Source organism: Mercenaria mercenaria, chromosome 3, assembly GCF_021730395.1.
Source record: "Mercenaria mercenaria strain notata chromosome 3, MADL_Memer_1, whole genome shotgun sequence".
NCBI classification, from domain to species: Eukaryota; Metazoa; Mollusca; class Bivalvia; order Venerida; family Veneridae; genus Mercenaria; species Mercenaria mercenaria.
In genome coordinates, this window is record NC_069363.1 from 50,344,372 (window position 1) to 50,362,542 (window position 18,171).

General features: G+C 35.6%; 1 protein-coding gene across 1 annotated transcript; it reads right to left on the reverse strand.

Moving 5' to 3' along the window:
* Positions 1 to 8,816: 8,816 nt before the first annotated feature.
* Positions 8,817 to 11,748, reverse strand: LOC128555620 (beta-1,3-galactosyltransferase 1-like). The gene is made up of 2 exons (XM_053538448.1): positions 11,593 to 11,748; positions 8,817 to 10,425 (listed from the first exon to the last, which is right to left on the reverse strand). Exon 2 carries the CDS (start codon positions 10,242 to 10,244, stop codon positions 9,165 to 9,167), a length of 1,080 nt encoding a protein of 359 aa, XP_053394423.1. The 5' UTR covers positions 10,245 to 10,425; positions 11,593 to 11,748; the 3' UTR covers positions 8,817 to 9,164.
* Positions 11,749 to 18,171: the final 6,423 nt, after the last annotated feature.

Consider the following 18,171-nt stretch of genomic DNA (forward strand, 5'->3'; position numbering starts at 1 on the left):
AAGAAATAATAACTCATAAAAAGAAGAATTAAACTCAGCAATCTGGAAAATACACCACAATTTTCTTTAATAATGAAAACTTAGAATTAGTACATGCTTTTTCTTATCTGGGTAATTGTCAATTTGCGGATAATAGTAAATTTGCTAAAACTAAAAAACGTCTTGTCGACCAAGCCAAGAAAGCTATATATGTTCTCTTTGGTCAAAAAAGCTATAGGAGAGATCGCCGTGACGTCACGCGTTAACATCTGTTTATCGGGTGGTTGGCAAAACAAATGATTTTAACACCGTTTGCGTATTGAATCAGAATTTTTAATTTTTAATAACTTTTTTGCTCATTTATGGATTTTCAAAATTCAAAAAGATTTGAAATACTAACAATCTTCATATTTTTGTATCCAAATATCTTTTTTCAATGAATAACCGTTTTAAATGACATATAATTTTAAAAGCGGCGTAGTGATTTTCACAACCTTTAGAAAAACAGTGTAAGTTAAGCGTTCATAATTAATCCATTTTATTTCGAAATAACAATTAAAAGTAATCAATAAATTGCTTGTTTTATAACCTTTCCATTGATCAAAAAATTATTTAGGTAATTTGTGTTTTAAGAAAGTTTAGACCGTTAGAAAAACATCACTGTTTACAAAAAACATGGACGGTCGGCTTCTGCCCACCCGATCACTGTCTTATCAGTTCTAAAAATAGAATTTGTATACAAACACGATCTCTCCTATAAAACTGCTACTGTCTCCTTCTTGTTTCAGTTTAAGTGCTGGAACATTATGGCCATGTAATTTAGTAATACATATCTGACAGATATCTTTTGTTTATTAATTTTTTATTGTATAAATGATCTACCCCAGTCGATACAATCACAAATAAGGTTATTTGCAGATGATACCGCAGTTTACCTCACAATTTCTAAAGAACAAGACTGCGTCACACTACAACAGGACCTCCGGAAACTAGAAACTTAGGAGCATGTTTGGGAGATGGAATTCATTCCCAGCAAATGTCAGGTCATGAACATAACAAGAAACAGAAAGAAATTTACACACAATTACATATAACATGGTCAAATCCTGGAAGTGGTCTCCAGTGCAGAGTATCTATAGGTGTTGACATAGCAAATGTTTTCTCCTGGAAAATACACATGCAGATTTAATCTCAAACAATGCAAACAAATCATGGGGTTTCCTACACAGAAATTTTCCAGCCAAACACCAAAATATTGAAACTTCCTATAAAACTCTAGTTAGACCACAATTAGAGTGTGCTTCTACGGTATGGTCACCACATACAGAGAGAAACATACACAGGATAGAAATGGTACAAAGAAGAGCAGCCAGGTGGGGAAAGGGTCATATTCAAACTATGATAGTGTAACAAACATGTTAAATGATCTTAGTTGGCAGATACTCGAGGACAGACGGACAATTGCTAGACTTTTCGTGTTCTACAAAATCGATCGTTCATGGTTATGTAGGTATTGCAATCCCTCCGTATCTAGTACAGCCACTGAGACGAACTTGTCATATGCACGACCATTACCTCAGGCAGATCCATACAAACATTAATGTTTTCAAGTTCTCCTTCTTTCCATACACCGTTACCATATGGAATCAACTGCCACCCCTTAATCAGCCTAATCCTGAACATTTCAGACAGGCTGTTAACGCATCGCACTACTACTAAATGACCACACCCGGTTTTTATTCTTGTTAATACAGTTTTATCTTGACCAAAATTTATCATGAGGGGTACGAAATGACCAATTTTTGGAGACGAAACAACCAAATAAGGGACGAGTTGACTTGATACCCCATTGGGGGAGGGCAGGAGAAGTGACAGAACCACCAGCTTTTCCAAGCTACTCAATCCACCCAGTACGCACTGGCAGTTGGTGATAAAAAATGTGCAATACCTAAAGAGAACCTTAAGTCCCTATCTGGATAAAATGGACAGACATACTATTTTGTGCGAAGAGAGGAAGATGTTAGTAGGGTTTAAAACAGGATAAAAGCAAATGTTATAAATTTATGGTTGGAGCATGTATGCAGCCAGCGCTGACTTGAATCCGGAGATTGATTCAATGCTGACTACACGCGGTGGAAAATGTGTTCCATTGCACAACTGTCCGTGGAAAAAAAAATGAAAATTTGTAATAATCTACTGCGGTAGCTGGTATGTGATATGCTAGGTGATGGTAATGCTTAGATTATCTGGTATATGGTGTAAGATACTGACTTAGATTGATATCAACATGATTATAAACCATTTTGTGAAGGAATGCTAATCTATAATATTTTCTTCTATCTTGTAAAGTATGCCATTTGAGATCAGTAAGGATATTTGTGATTGTGCCTTACAATAGTTAAAAATTTTGCAGCTTGCCTCTAAAGGTAAAAGTAAAGGTAAATTTTATTTACCGTCGCTTTGTGGAACAATGAACATAAGCTCTGTAGAGCTTTTTAGCGACCCTTTTTTAAAAAACAGTTAAAACCAATCATACCTTACTCCCATCAATTTGCTTGTACCCATTTACAGCTGGATCGACTGAGGCAATCGTGATAAAATGCCTTGCCCATAGGACACACCGCAGTGGGAGTAGCCAGGAATCGAACCCGGGGCCTTCATCTCCGTAGGAAAGCGTCTTAGCCCTCTCGACCAATGCGTCCACAAAAATAATATTTTCAAACCTCTCAATACCTTTCTGATGGTAAGGGTCCCAAATCCTTGATCCATATTCTGATTTCGATCTTACTATTGAATTATAGGGCGCAATCTTGGTGGAACGTTTAGCAGAATGTATATTACGTTTAACAAAACCTAATTTCTGGCTGGCTTGACTTGCTGTTGAATTTATTCGAGGGGTCCATGACAAAGTTGATGCTACTTCAATGTCTACGTACGTTGTCAGATTAACTGTTGATAAAGGTTGATTATGTAACTTATAGACTGTATTCATTGGGGTTTTGTTGTTGTTGTTGTTTTTTTTATCTTGTTACATGCATAATATGACATTTGGTTATGTTCAAAGACATCTTCCATTTCTGCTCCCACAATGACAAACTATCGAGATCTTTTTGAAGCTGGATGGAGTCAGCTTGTGGCTTAATTTGTCTATAAATGACAGTCATCTGCAAAAAGATGCACGCTAGATGTAACAGCAACAGGTAGGTCATTAATGTAGAGCAGAAATAGTTCTAAGCGGCCCCAAAACAGACACTTGGTATCACCTGAAATAACAGGAGCTGTGCTGGAAATTGGCCCATCAATCACTACTCTCTGTGTTTCTTGATTTACAAATCCACTTGTATAATACATTGATTGTTCCTATTCTTCGTTATGGCTCAGAAACTTTGAGTATAGAAAATCTTAAGATTATCGATCAGCTTCAGCTAAAATTTTATAAAATTATACTAAATCTCAAGCAAAGTACTCCTAATTGTATGTTATATGGCGAACTTGGGGTTACTCCAATATCTTTGCAGATAAAAAATAGAATCATTAAATACTGATGTAAAATGTTGAACAGTAAAGACGATAAGATTTGTAATATTTTATATAAGACTATATACTCAGTATATGTTAAATATAAAACTGAATAATACCATGGCTATCTTTTGTTAAGGATACGTTAAATAAACTTGGTTTATCACATTATTGGATAAATCAGGCTGTACCCAGTCCGCTTCATTTCAAGAAAATTGTTAACTCTAGACTTCGAGATCAGTTCATTCAAAGTTGGAATGGGGATGTTCAAACTTTAAGCAAATGTTTAAACTATCGTATAAGTATGTCAAAAGTTGTATTTGAAGAATATTTTAACATAATGCCTTGGCAACTTTTTTTTAGCTTTGTTAAAGTTCAGATGTATGAATCATAAGATGCCAACTGAGAAAGGTCGATTCTTGAATATAGATAGAAACTTATGAGTATGTACTTTATGTGATGCAAACCAACTGGGTGATGAATTTCACTATCTCTTTTATTGTACACATTTTGTAAACAGTAGACGTAAATTTATTAAACCGTATTATTATAGGTATCCTAATACATTGAAATTTGAAGAACTTATGAACAGTACAAACAAAAAACACTTTTAAAAATCTTGCATTGTTTTGTAAAGAAATAATTACAACCTGCAAATAATTCTGATAATGTTCTATCATTAGCTTTTCTTTTTTTTCATTGGTCAAGTCGTGGCCGGAATCCATGAATGTGGGAGAAAACTAAACTTCACAGAAATGATCCTTTGGTGCCCCCTATCAAAATTGCCCAAATAATTGAAATTCATGCAGAACTCTGGATGCCATGGCAACCGAAAGGAAAAACTTTAAAAAATCTTCTTGTCTAAAATCACAGTAGCTAGGGCTTTGATATTTGGTATGTGGCATCATCTAATGGTCCTCTACCAAGTTATTTCAAATTATCCCCCTAGGGTCAAATATGGCCCCGCCCGAGGGTCATATGGTTTACATAGACTTATATAGGAAAAAATTTGAGAATCTTCTTGTCCAAAACCACAGGGCTTAGGGCTTTGAGATTTTGTATGTAACATCATCTAGATTGTTCAAATAATCCCCTAGGATTAAATATGGCCGAGCCTCGGGGTCACATGGTTTATATAGACTTAAAAATAGGGAAACATTTGAAAATATTCTTGTCCAAAACCACGGGGCCTAGGGCTTTGATATTTGGTATGCAGCATCAACAAAATTAATAGTCCTCTACCAAGTTTGTTCAAAGTATCCCACCTAGGGTTAAATATGGCTCCGCTCCAGGGGTCACATGGTTAATAAAGACTTATATAGGGAAAACAATTGAAAATCTTCTTGTCCAAAACCGCAGGGCATGGGGCTTTGATATTTAGTATGTAACATCACCTATTGGTCCTTTACCAAGTTTGTTCAAAGTATGCCCCTAGGGACAAATATTGCCCCGCCCAGGCCCGGGTCACATGGTTTATATAGACTTGTATAGGAAAAAACTTTAAAAATCTCCTTGTCTGAAACCACAAGACCTAGACCTTTGATGTTTTGTATGTAGCATTGCCTTAATTATGGTCCTCTACCAAGATTGTTCAAATTATTACCCTGGGGTGAAAAGAGGCCCTTCCCTGGGGGTCCATAGTTTTACATACACTTATATAGAAAAATCTTATTGTCTGAAACTGGAAGGCCTAGTCTTTTGATATTTGGTATGTTGCATTGCCTAGTGGTCCTCTACCACGATTATTAAAATAATGCCCCTTAGTTGAAAAGAGGCCCCACCCAGGGTGTCCCAAGTTTTACATAGACTTACTTAGGATTCTAACACGATCCGATTCAATTTCCTCTTAAACAAAGAAGACAGAAAACAGTGAATTATTATACAACAAATCACTGTTCTGACATCACAATTATTACGTCATGGCGTCAAACAGCATAGCGGCGCGCTAGAAAAGAAACCGATTGAAAACGGGCAAATTTTTAATGAATGTCGTCAAGGATGTACTTAAAAATCCTTGGTAACGTGTTAGAATCGAAGTAATATATCTCACTTAGTGATTTGCTCTTGAATAAATCATTGTTTGTCGTTCAGATGCGTATGCGTATGATTATATCATACGCATCTGAACGACAAACAATGATTTATTCAAGAGCAAATCACTAAATGAGATATATTACTTCGATTCTAACACGTTACCAAGGATTTTTAAGTACATCCTTGACTGCGCCCTCGTGATATAATTCCTTCGCATCTGAACTCCAAACAATGATTTATTCAACACAAATCACTGCATGACATATATTATTTCTTCATTTTTTTTTAAATCGTCTTGTCTGAAAGTTCAAGTCCTAGGCCTTTGATATTTGGTATGTATCATTGCCTAGTTGATTTCTAACAAGATTGTTCGAGTTATGCCCCTGGGTTGAAAAGAGGCCCCGCCCCGACCTACTTTCTTGTTTATTAAGATACAGCCTTGAAATTTTGGTGACATGTACGGTTTTGTACACTGATCTTAAAACTGACTTTCAGTGACCATGAATGTGACCTACTGACCTACTTTTTTAATATTTAGCATCAGTTTGACATTTTAAACATGTAGCTCATATTACTCAGGTTATCGATCCAGGGTCATTATGGCCCTCTTGTTTTGTATTTATGTCCATGTTCTTATGAATCATGACAGTATTAAATAAATTAAATCAAGTCATAAATCAAATCAAATTTAACTTAGCAAAATGTTCCTTCTAGCGCATACGAATATTTTGTCTTTTAAGCAAATCTGTCTTTAGCATCATGTTTCAGATGTTCAGTAAGTCAGTAATGAAAAATCTGTTTGGTTACTTTATAATCATCGTCATCTATAGTAAACGCCTCACCCTAGAGAAATGACAAATTTAAAATCGTGAAGGGGGATGAATTGACCAAAACGGGGATGAGTTGACCCTATGACGAGTAGACTGTAAATCCTCTAGTATACTCGCGAATTGATTAAAATGCTGTACATGCGCAGGATGTAGGTCAAAAACTGTACCAAAATTAGAAAGTCAAAATGTACCCACAAGAAGTCAAGATGTATCCACTTAGGAAAGACAAAATGTACCCATGATTTACATTACAGGTCAAAATGTACCCATGTTTTACATTACAGGTCAAAATGTACCCATGTAATTATTTATCATTGATTTATAAATCAGTACCTAGATGTAGCTTTTGAAAGTGAAAACCGAAAATGTTCAAGCCATGGATCAATCTTGACAACATCCAAACTTTTAAAGAAACCATCGCGTTGACGTACCTAGGTTAAAATAAACGATATGATGTAATTTAGAGAATAAGAATAATATCCTGTGATTTAAAGGGACTAACCCACAAATTTGGGCGAAAAATGTGTGCAGAAGGTAGTAAACCGTTCCAACGCCTTTGAAAAAAAGCAGGCAATTTACATTATTCATGCATTTTCACCACTATCTAACAATTCTATCACTTTGTTTTCAGTGTCATATATACATTCTATGCCAAACTTGGTGGAAATGAACATGTTGAAAGTTTTACCAAAACTGTGGGCGAATAGCTTTTATCTTGATAAAGGGTTTTGCGATGGGCCACTTACTTACATATATGTGTTTATTCTGTTCATACGTATGAAAGGTTTAGGGTGCATACTTATTTAGTTTGCACATCTCTGTATGCGTTTCTAGTGATTTTTGTAAGTCATATATTTGTTGACTACGATTTTGATTAATTAATACAGCTGCACATGCATATTCAATGAATAAAATCTAGAAGAAAAAATAAACTTGTTTTATTGATATTTGAAAAAATGACTTTCACTGGATATTTTGTCACTTGTAAGATTTTGTGTAAGCTGTGAAAAGTTCTCTGTTCAGTTACTAAATGTGTAATTACAAATTAATTATTGTATTAAAACCGAAAAATTTGACAATTCAATAAAACTGAATTAAAACATTATATATCATCTACTAGATTTCATATGGACCAGATACAAAACTCAGGTAACAAGATACACATTTTTACTTACAGTCCGTGTTAAAAACATTACAACATTAGCTATCAATATGCCTTTGCCCGGGTTTAAGAATACCGGCTATGGGTAAATAGTCCGTGTGTGTTTCAGGGCAGGTCAATGGCCAAGAGCTAAGGGCGAGGTAAGCCCGACAGTAATCATAGTGATTTGAAGACGAATATGCTTGCCGCGTGTTATCAAAGACGTGACAAATGATACCAGTGGCTTCTTTTTGTTTGGCACTCATGTGTCATTAAAAGGGAAGCTACCTTCTCCCATGCTTTATATCATTACCCCCATTTGCCTTTCTTGGCTGTAAAACCATTTTAAAACTTGCTTGTTGGTTCAGATACCAAAATATATAAAATGCAAATATAAATCTAAAAAATATATTGAAATAATTAGAAAGAAGTAGCCTTTTTTTTTTTAAAGTTTCATACTAAAAGGAGTGGGGTAGATAATTACAAAATTTCATAAAAAAACTAATAAAATTAAAGTTTCTAATAGGCATTTTCCTCTATGTAATGCGTCTTTTTGTTAGTACATTTCCAACAGAATGTACAAAAATGAAAAATGTCATAAAATGTTGCTTAAATGTGGTTGAACACATTTAAAGTGGCATCATTGTGCGTCAGTGATGGGTGTGAAGTGGAACCTATAGCCAACCTTTGTGAACAGACTCCATCATAAACCGAGTATGCTATTATTGTCATTGGTTGCGTGCTCAACAGTGACTGCAAATGCACGTTGGTTACTTGTGTGAGTAAATCACTGAAATATACTAAATATATGTATGTATAATTCAAAATATACGGACATTACAACGGTCCTACGTAGGCACATAAAAATGGATTCACTAGTTTCAAGGTATTATATTCCTGTTTGGGCCAACCACGGAAAACCGTTGGAGAGGGCATTGTTGGTCCAAATATGATTTCAAAATATGTACTATAAATGCAGCTGTTTGGCCAACGTTGAACCAACTATAAATTTCAGTCAGAAATATCTCGGAACTAGCCTGACATTGATTTTTAGCAAAAGACTAACGCAGAGAAAATAGTGTTGGCCCTACTTTGTTCCATTGCAATTATAAAATGCTTCATATATCCATCTGTAATTATATACATGTTTCATAGGTCATAAGCCAATACAGATAAAACCGTTATGTAGATATGGCATGCAGCCTTTGATCAAATACTTTTCAGCAACCGTTCATAATCATAGTATAAACTAATATAATTATATTCTGAATGCTTACATGCAACCGTAATGATATTTTGAAAAACATATATACCAAATGTATAAATGTATTAATAAAAAGTACTGGATAAAGAACTGCTATAACATATTTTTGATTCTCATGCAATTATAACATGTTTACAATTGTTGAATATTCCAGAACACTGGAGTTATGTAACACGCGGTATGTTTTTCGTAGCATGAACTGATTAGCTTCAGTTTACTTTTAATCTGAAATGCTATCATGCTAACATTTAGGAAAACACTGTCTGAATTTTTGAAAAGCATAATATTATATAGACCTAGAGGTGACACAATTCAACAAACACCTATAGAATCTATATACCGTGTATTATGTTCAAGATTTCCTCTTTGGTTTAACATGCGTTTGGACAATATGTTTTTACTTTTGCCCATGAATAAAAGTTTTGTTATAATTGTGCACCATTAACTGCCATATTTCGTCCATTGCAACAGGAATGTCGGACCATAGTAACACCGCCAAGTACGGACATGTTCCTGATCCATAACACTTACGCGCCTTGTCAGCACCCCATATTACGTCTTTCCCGTACTTCATATTTATATATTGTATTCCAGAAATATTTTTGGGAACCAGTCCATACAGATAGATGTCATCAACCCAGAAAAATGGCTGTTGTAACGCTGAATCGTAAAGAGCAGGAACTATATCGTTTGAAATAACCACTACAAACCCTTGGCAATAGTCCGGATAGAACTTTTGATTCTTAAAAACTGAATTTTCAACATGCCATTTGGAAGCGCCATTTCGCATAATTTTAGTATTATGGAAACGGCGACAGAAAATATATCTTGTTTTATGTTGTAAAAGTGACACGTATTTCGAAAGGAAGTGAAACATATTGACAATGACATCATCGTCAACCTTTAGAACAGTTTTGGCGTTTCTGCATTTTTCATTTAACCACTTGTAAGCCATGACACCTTTGTATGTAATGTTGTGATAACTATCTATGAAATCACCTTGTAAGATGTCAGCATGTTGTTTGAACTCTTTCTCAATGTCATCTTGCAAACTCGCGTTTTTCACTTTCCCTAAAAGAAACAATACCCTAACAGATCCAAGTTTTGGATAATAAGAGTTATTTGCCCAGGTTTCTCTTATTGCTAACCGATGTTTGTAATGAGAGGTTGCAGTGTGAACAATTATCAACACGGTGAGATTAGCAACAGATGAACATAACCATGGATTCTCTAATAGATATGGCATTTTAATTGTAACTCCTTGTGTAGAGTTGGGTGACATCTTTTTCAGATTTGGAGAAATAGTTGAAACATTTTTGTATTTGAAAGTCTCTCTGTTTCTTGTTGCAATATGTTTTTGTCCCGATACTAATATATCAAAATGCAGCGATCGTTCAGCAAAATACGTAAAACAAATACATATAACCAGTAGAATTGCTAAGAAATTCTTGTACTTCATACTGCACAGTGCACACATATTCCGACAACATAAAGCACTGAAACTGTGGTTGAACTATTCAACTTCTTACAGACGATAAAGACAATGTAAACGTCCCTATATTCCAGAAACGGAAGTTGTATGAAGAGTCGGTTGTCTTCCACATCTTTTGCTCAATGTATCAACAGTGTTGATCAGGTTAATATATAACAATAACAACCTACAATTAGAAAAACAAATTGAAGGTGTTATGTATGATTGGACGCTTTGAGCAGAAAAAAATATTTAAGCATATCGATAGTAGATATCGTCGAAGAAGCGTCCGTGGATATTATGGAGCAAGAGTTGGGGTATTCTTGAATATTATCATGGAAACGTTCATCACGGCGGTGGATATTATCGAAGGAATTTAAGCGTTCATGTAAACGATTGGGCTCTAATGGTCAGAGAGAAGCAACTCACATGTCTTCTGATTGGTTGAAAATGTACAGGGAATTCCGCGGTGTGCATTTACCATGTAAAGTTGTCTCCTTTGGTCATGTTGGTGTAATATATGTTAAATTTATTTGAAAACTTTCTAATTTCATAAACTAAAATTGAAATCTGTGATTATTGGCTATAAGTATTTAGAATGATGCATTTTTTGGCTATAAATATGCATGTTTTACCAGTTGAGCATTTAATGTCTGTGCCAGACTATGGGTAACTGAGTACAAAGAGAAAAAAAAGAGTGCCCGAAAGTGATGATCAGCAGGTATATTCCTTGCAGTTTTATGTTGGCCATGGACAGTTCTTTCATCCTGAGTAGGTGGCATCAAAAGTTTTAATGCTAGGAAAGGTCAATAACACAAAACATTACAATGTGGGCTTATGGCAATTCAGTTAGTTCCCTTAGACCATACGACCTGATTTTTTGCCCTATTAAAGGTATACTATGTGAACATTTTATAATACTGTATATATAGTTGAAGTAAACAAAATTAAAACGTTTTCATGTTAACGGTAAATATTAGATTACAGAAGTGATTATGTTAATGGTAGATATTATCATAAAAGCGTCCATTATCAAACTAAGGTGTATATAATGTTAATAGAACAATAAATCACGATTAAGGTATATTCTACCACGCGGCAGAAGTCTGAAAGGCAAACTGCTCCCATAGAAACAAAAAAAAAGGTTATTGTTCTGATTTTAAACGTCTATTGAAGTAGACGTCTCAAGATCGTGCTCAGATGATTATGCAAACAATATTAATGTACTAATCGTTTACCATTCACAAATAAATGCAAGTGTTGGTAAATTTTCTTCGGAACACTACAACTCGGGAAACATTCGGTTGTACTGAACATTAATTGCTTCAGAAACGTGAAAGAGTTTTATACTTACAATAAAAATCCACAGTCCCGTAAAACATAACCCAAAAAGCTAATATTAGAGTAAATCTTATCCGTTTAGAAGAAGGATCTAATTATTCTACGGCCGTGTGTAAATCGGTATTGTCCTAATCATTATACCTATGGCTTTTGTCAATATTTGAAAAGATAGCGTGCGTCAGTCCAATTAATAATCAGTATGTAAATATATTGTCTGTTGAACAGAACAGAACAGAACATACCTTTATTACCTCGGAACTTGTACATAACAGTTATTTGAGTATACAAAGCAAAAATAATATTCAATTCAATTCAACATGACATGGTGATATAAGCATGTACGAAGTCAAATAGCATGTATAATTTTATCATTTTATCTGTTAATAATTCGTAAGGTTAGGATGGGTCGCCGCAAAAAAATGTTAAGTTTAACAAGAGCAAGTTTTAAAAGTTGGGCGGGGGCGTGAGCGGGGGGGGGGGGGGGGGGATAGAGAGGGTACTTTTAGACACTGGAATATTTGGTGCTCGGGTTTTGGTTGAATAAGAATCAATACTTATGAGCGCAGTAAATTGAAAATGAATATAAAAATAAAAAATTAATAAGGGGCTTATCCCATGAAACTTGAGTAACTTGAACCAAATATTAGAATATTAGAATGCTGAAAGTAAATAAAGTAAGTAAATAAAGTAGACATCTATGGGGGTGTATTGTCGGCGGGAGTGGGTAACGGGATTTGAAGGACAATATCAAGAAACAAAAGAAACTAAATTTAAAAAATGGGTAGAGCCGAGTAGGCGAGTAGGATGGGGGTAATGTGGACGGGGGTGACTTGATACTAAAAGACAATATCATCGGGTGGGTTGGGTTTGAGGTTGGTATGGCAGGATATGAACACACAGAATAAAAAAAAACAAGGAATTAAACGTATCTTTAATGGAATTTGGAGTTTGTGGAAAGTAATGTAAGGGTGGGTGAATACTGTGGACAGGGTAGGGACATGAGACTGAAAAAAGTGATAAAGTGGTTGAAACTTAAAGTTAGATATTGGTAAAATTGCAAGGAAAATGTAAATGTTCTGCATTCTTCCAATTTGTTAAAAGCGTGGCAATGGTTTGCTACCTTCTGCACAACATTTTTGGTTATTTATAAGACTATCTTGCAAAAATCTTGCGTTAGTAAGTTTATACCACTGGCCACTTTCAGAGTACTCATTCACGGTTTATTGATTTGAATGAAAAATTATTTTTCGCATAAAATGTGTGGGTTAGTCCCTTTAATCAAAAACCGTATATTAATCACAGGCACGAGTATCGGACCTGGGACAAAATATATGAGTCAAAAAGGAAAAATATGTAGTGAAATATGAGCCCCCTTCAAAAGATATATATGTCTACTTGAAGGCCAGAATCTCGAGTAGACTTACACAGTCTGTTGAGATTAAACATTTCCCATTTATTTATTCATTTTTTTTAAAAATATATATCAAATTTTCTATAGCTCCCTTTTACTGTGGCTTATCTTAGAGACAGAGGCTAGAGATATTGTAAATTTTATGAGAAAGTGGTATCAGAGAGGATTTTATGGCCAATTGCTTTACATGTAATGACTCTAACGACTGATGCCAGTCTAAATCTCGAGATTCGAGCCTGCGAGCAATGGGTTCACTTCCCGGTCCGCTGTGAAATAAATTCTCGAGACAATTAAACAAACTACCTATCACTATTTCACGTGTACATTCATCTACAAAATGAGACCGACCTCAAGTTTCTAGCCCTTCCCGTTCATGAAATATATATCAGGAAACGATTGCCTTTCTGCTGAAAGTTCCTGGTAGATAAAAATGTGGCACAACGAATCGGTACGAAATCACGAACTAAAATATGTTTGTCAGCCTAGCACGGGTCAAATTCATTAAAAAGTACTTAAAAATATAACTAAATACATAAACTAGGGCCACTCACAATCGTCAGTAGCATCTCAAACACGCGATATTGGCGACAGTCTTTCAATTGAATGCTACGCCATTGAACAGAATTCCTTAGGTATTTTTAAACGCAATTTCTGATTGGCCCATAACGACACACCTCCTACAGAACCGCAACGTTTCGCACAAAATTACTTGGGTTTCAATTGAAAGACCGGCGGAAAAATAAAAAAGTAAATCTCGCGAGTATCAGATGCTACTGACGGTGGTGAGTGGCCATAATTTACATATTTAGTAATACTTGTTCTTAATGGCACGTGAATTTGGCCCGTGCTAGGCTGAAAAGCATATTTTAGTCCGTGATTTCGTACCGTTTCGTTGTGCCACATTTTTATCTACCTGGAACTTGCAACAGAAAGTCACTAGTTTTCTGGTAGATATTTCATGAACATGAAGGGCTAGAGACTTGGGGTCGGTCTCATTTTGTAGCTAAATGTACACGTGAAATAGTGATAGATAGTTTGTTTAATTGTCTCGGGAATTCATTTCACAGCGGACCGGGAAGTGAACCCATTGCTCGCAGGCTCGAATCTCGAGATTCTGGCCTTCAAGTAGACATATGTATCTTTTAAAGGGGGCTCATATTTTATTGTATATTTTTAATTTTCGACACATTTAGGATGAAAACAATGATTTTTATCAATCTGGTCATATTTTTTTGTCCCAGGTCCGATACTCGTATCTGTGATATTAATGAAAAAACTGAAACAAATAATGGCCTAGGGACATAATTTCTTCAAATTGGAATATATACAGTTGGTATTAAAATGGATAATGCTTTGTCTCATCAGCTTGAATTGATAGATATTGGAATTATTGAGACATCTCGATTTTTGAAACGCCCCTCTGATAAAGGGAGACCATTCTAACTCATGAAGACATGACAAACACATTCGTGTGTGGAGTGGCTTATGTGTAATAGTTTAAATTTTACCTAGGTGGATTTGAAGCATAGTACCATCCTACATGATAGAATTCTAGCAACTGTATCTTATTCCAGAGGTTTGCCAAAGTATATATTATTCAGTTCTATCAGGGGCGGTTCCAGGATTTTTTCCGGGGATGCGGGGGGGGGGGGGCGGTTGGGGGTAGGTGCGGGAGAGGGTGTCCCCCTCCTGCTGGTGGGGCTACGGAGCCTACCCCTGCAATTTTTTGTTTCTTGGGGTCAACGGAGGCGAATTTAATTCGAGCGTTTTAGAGTAAAAAAGAACACAAGAATCTGAATCCAATCAAAAATGTAATCATCACTTCGAAAATTAGAAATCCAATATTATTTTACACATTTTCCCATGATATGAAAACGAGCATAGTGGGGATACGGATGAACAAGAATGAAAAATTCATTATTGGCCTTGACTAAGTTTAAGCCCCTGCCAATTACTCGCCGACTTCTAAAGGAGTGCAGCTTTAAAAGTTTTCACCATTAACTTTGAAAATTCTAGGAAGGGGGTGGGAGGGGGGGGGGGGGGGGGGGTCCGGACCCCCTGACCCCCATCCCCCACGCTGGATCCACCCATGTCTATTATTGATTTATTACCTCAAGTAAACATTCAATGTAAATATTCCATAGACCCTGTTTAGATTGATTTTGAATATTACATTTCAAAAACTATCCAGGTGTAATACTTTGATTACATTGAAAATCACCGGGGCGCTTGTCATTCGTTTCCAAAACCCAAGCGTTCCAACGATCTGATCCAGTCCCTTCGGGTTTATTTCGTTTCCAAATGCCTGTGTCGACAAACGTTCGAATGAGTAGACAAGACAATGGAGAAGCTTATTAAAGCATATTAACCGTCCACCTAAAACTAATTAGTCCTTCCTATATTTCTAAGAAAACGAAAGATTTGGCTATGAACTATTCAATACCCTATTTTCTTTTCATTTGTTTTCGTTAATATATGATACAATTTTCATGAAAAATAGGTGTAAGAAAAAGTTATGTTCTAAAAAATACGTGAAAGACGACCTGAAGTTATCGTTTATATATAGCCTGTCTATATCCCATGCCTAATATCTTACAATCAGTTATTTGAGGAAATCTCTAAAATATACTTGTTTTTTTCCGCTAGTATATAAATTATAAGAAAACTGATAAAAATCTGAAATATACAAATGAGCCGTGCCATGAGAAAACCAACATAGTGGGTTTGCGACCAGCATGGATCCAGACCAGCCTGCGCATCCGCGCAGTCTGGTCAGGCTCCATGCTGTTCGCTTTTAAAGCATATTGGAATTGGAGAAACTGTTAGCGAACAGCATGGATCCTGACCAGACTGCGCGGATGCGCAGGCTGGTCTGGATCCATGCTGGTCGCAAACCCACTATGTTGGTTTTCCCATTGCACGGCTCAAATATCAATATAATGTCTTTATTATTAGTCTAGTAGCTAGTCTGTCTGGTTGACATTGTTACATAACAGTTGTAAGACATATAAGTAATTCTCGGAAATTACTATATGATTGTTCAGTTGACCTTTGTTAATGTCGCTTTAAGAATTTCATACTTGTTTATTTCTGAAGCTAGCTGTAAACAAATATTAACTATTTCCCAAAATGCAACTGTGTGATGCGGGAGACGATATAAGATGCAGATAAGAATCTATTTGATATCATCTTTAATATCTATCCATAACGATTTTGAAGTATGTATCAAGTTAATGTTATTCATTACTAGCCCATCGACAACATGACACTACGATGACCCTAACAGCATTCTGAAGTTCCGCGTGCCATAAGCGATTGATATTGGCTGGGCAATTTTATGAAATCTGAATGTGTTTAATTAAAATGTAATATCAAATTATTAGTCTCCTGACGGTGGAACACCGGATGGGAATATAGGTATGTCCTTCGTCCGTCCGTCTGTCCGTCCACAAATCTGGATCCTGCAATTACTATAAGAGTGTTCAAGCTAGGTTCATACAACTTGGTATGTGAATAGAAGGCAATATGTAGATTATGCACGTACATGACGTACGGACGGACGGATAGATAAGGGCAACTCTAACCACCAAGTATTTACTTTTTGAGGTTGGTGGGCACAAGGGATTGAACACTTTCATTCTACAAGCAAGACTGTTGCAAGCTAAAATATATATGAAACGTTATCAAGCAATCTGGTTTTCCAACTTAGTTACGTGTCAGTCATGAAAACGAGGTCAATACGGCTACGCTGAAAAATATAGGGAGTGGGTTATGACTGAATGTAAAAAGCAATGCGATAATTTGTAAAAAATTGTAATGGATCAAATGGGTGTTACTGGACCTGGGTACAAGTGTCCGTAGGATTTAGACGTTTGGTAATGAAACAAATCGGTATAAATAAACAACAGTAGATTAAAAGTTTTAGAAGATATAGTGAAATTTAGAAGCGTGCCATATAACTTTAATCAATACTGTTGTAACTATTTACCCTATTGATTTTGCCCTTTGAGGCATCTGATCCTAAACCAGAAGCTGTATGCCCCTACAAAGATAAATGTATAATCAATTGAGAAGCTAAACTAAAAAAAACTCCGAAACCGGGTGAGTAAAATAGCTGAGCAAAATTGGCCAAGTACAAAAGGAACATAATTTTATTAAAAAGACAGGGAGAGTTATATAATCTATGTTATTCAGTTGGTATTTCCATGGCAAATATCGACCAATATGAAAATAGGTGTGAAGTTTGATTTGTTGTGACGAATTGATACCGAGATATTAAATCGCAGGCAATCACAGAGTTTTGTTGGGGAAAAATTATAAAAAGGAACACTGTAATAAAAACAGTTTCATTAAGGTTTCGATGGAGGCCTTGAGAAACAAAAATCCAACAACACCAAATCATAGAAAGAAAGAGTTGTTTGACATGAAAATTGAACAGCATGTAAAACATGTATATTACTTTACGAAACAAGTGTCAGTATACTGATATAAACATTGAATTCCGGAAAAGGGCTGCCTAAAGGGGCTCCACTTCCGGACAGTTAAACGCCTTTAAAAACTCACCATTTTCAAAGAACTGTTACACATGTTTGTTTTGATGCATTTGCAATAGCGTGCGAGTGGTGAAATTTCACATAACAAGGTGGAACATAGTTTTCAGCAATTGTTTATCTTTTTTTCTTTACAAATGACATTCATTTTCAAAGGGAGACAACTTTTTCTCAAAGATAACTTAAAATAATCGGAAACAGTTGTTTCCCTTTGAAAATGAATGCCATTTGTACTTAAAATAATCGGGAACAGTTGTCTCCCTTTGAAAATGAATGCCATTTGTAAAAAAATAAAGATAAACAATTGCTGAAAACTGTGTTCCACCTTGTTATGCGAAATTTCACCACTCGCACGCTATTGCAAATGCATCAAAACGAACATCTGTAACTGTTCTTTGAAAATGGTGAGTTTTTAAAGGCGTTTAACTGTCCGGAAGTGGAGCCCCTTTAGGCAGCCCTTTTCCGGAATTCAATGTTTATATCAGTATATTGACACTTGTTTTGTAAAGTAATGTACATGTTTTACATGCTGTTCAATTTTCATGTCTAACAACTCTTTCTTTCTATGATTTGGTGTTGTTTGATTTTTGTTTCTCAAGGCCTCCATCGAAACCTTAAATAATTGGTATTG

Coding starts and splice junctions, on each gene's coding strand:
- LOC128555620 (XM_053538448.1), bottom strand. CDS start 10,244: ATGTGTGCACTGTGCAGTATGAAGTACAAGAATTTCTTAGCAATTCTA.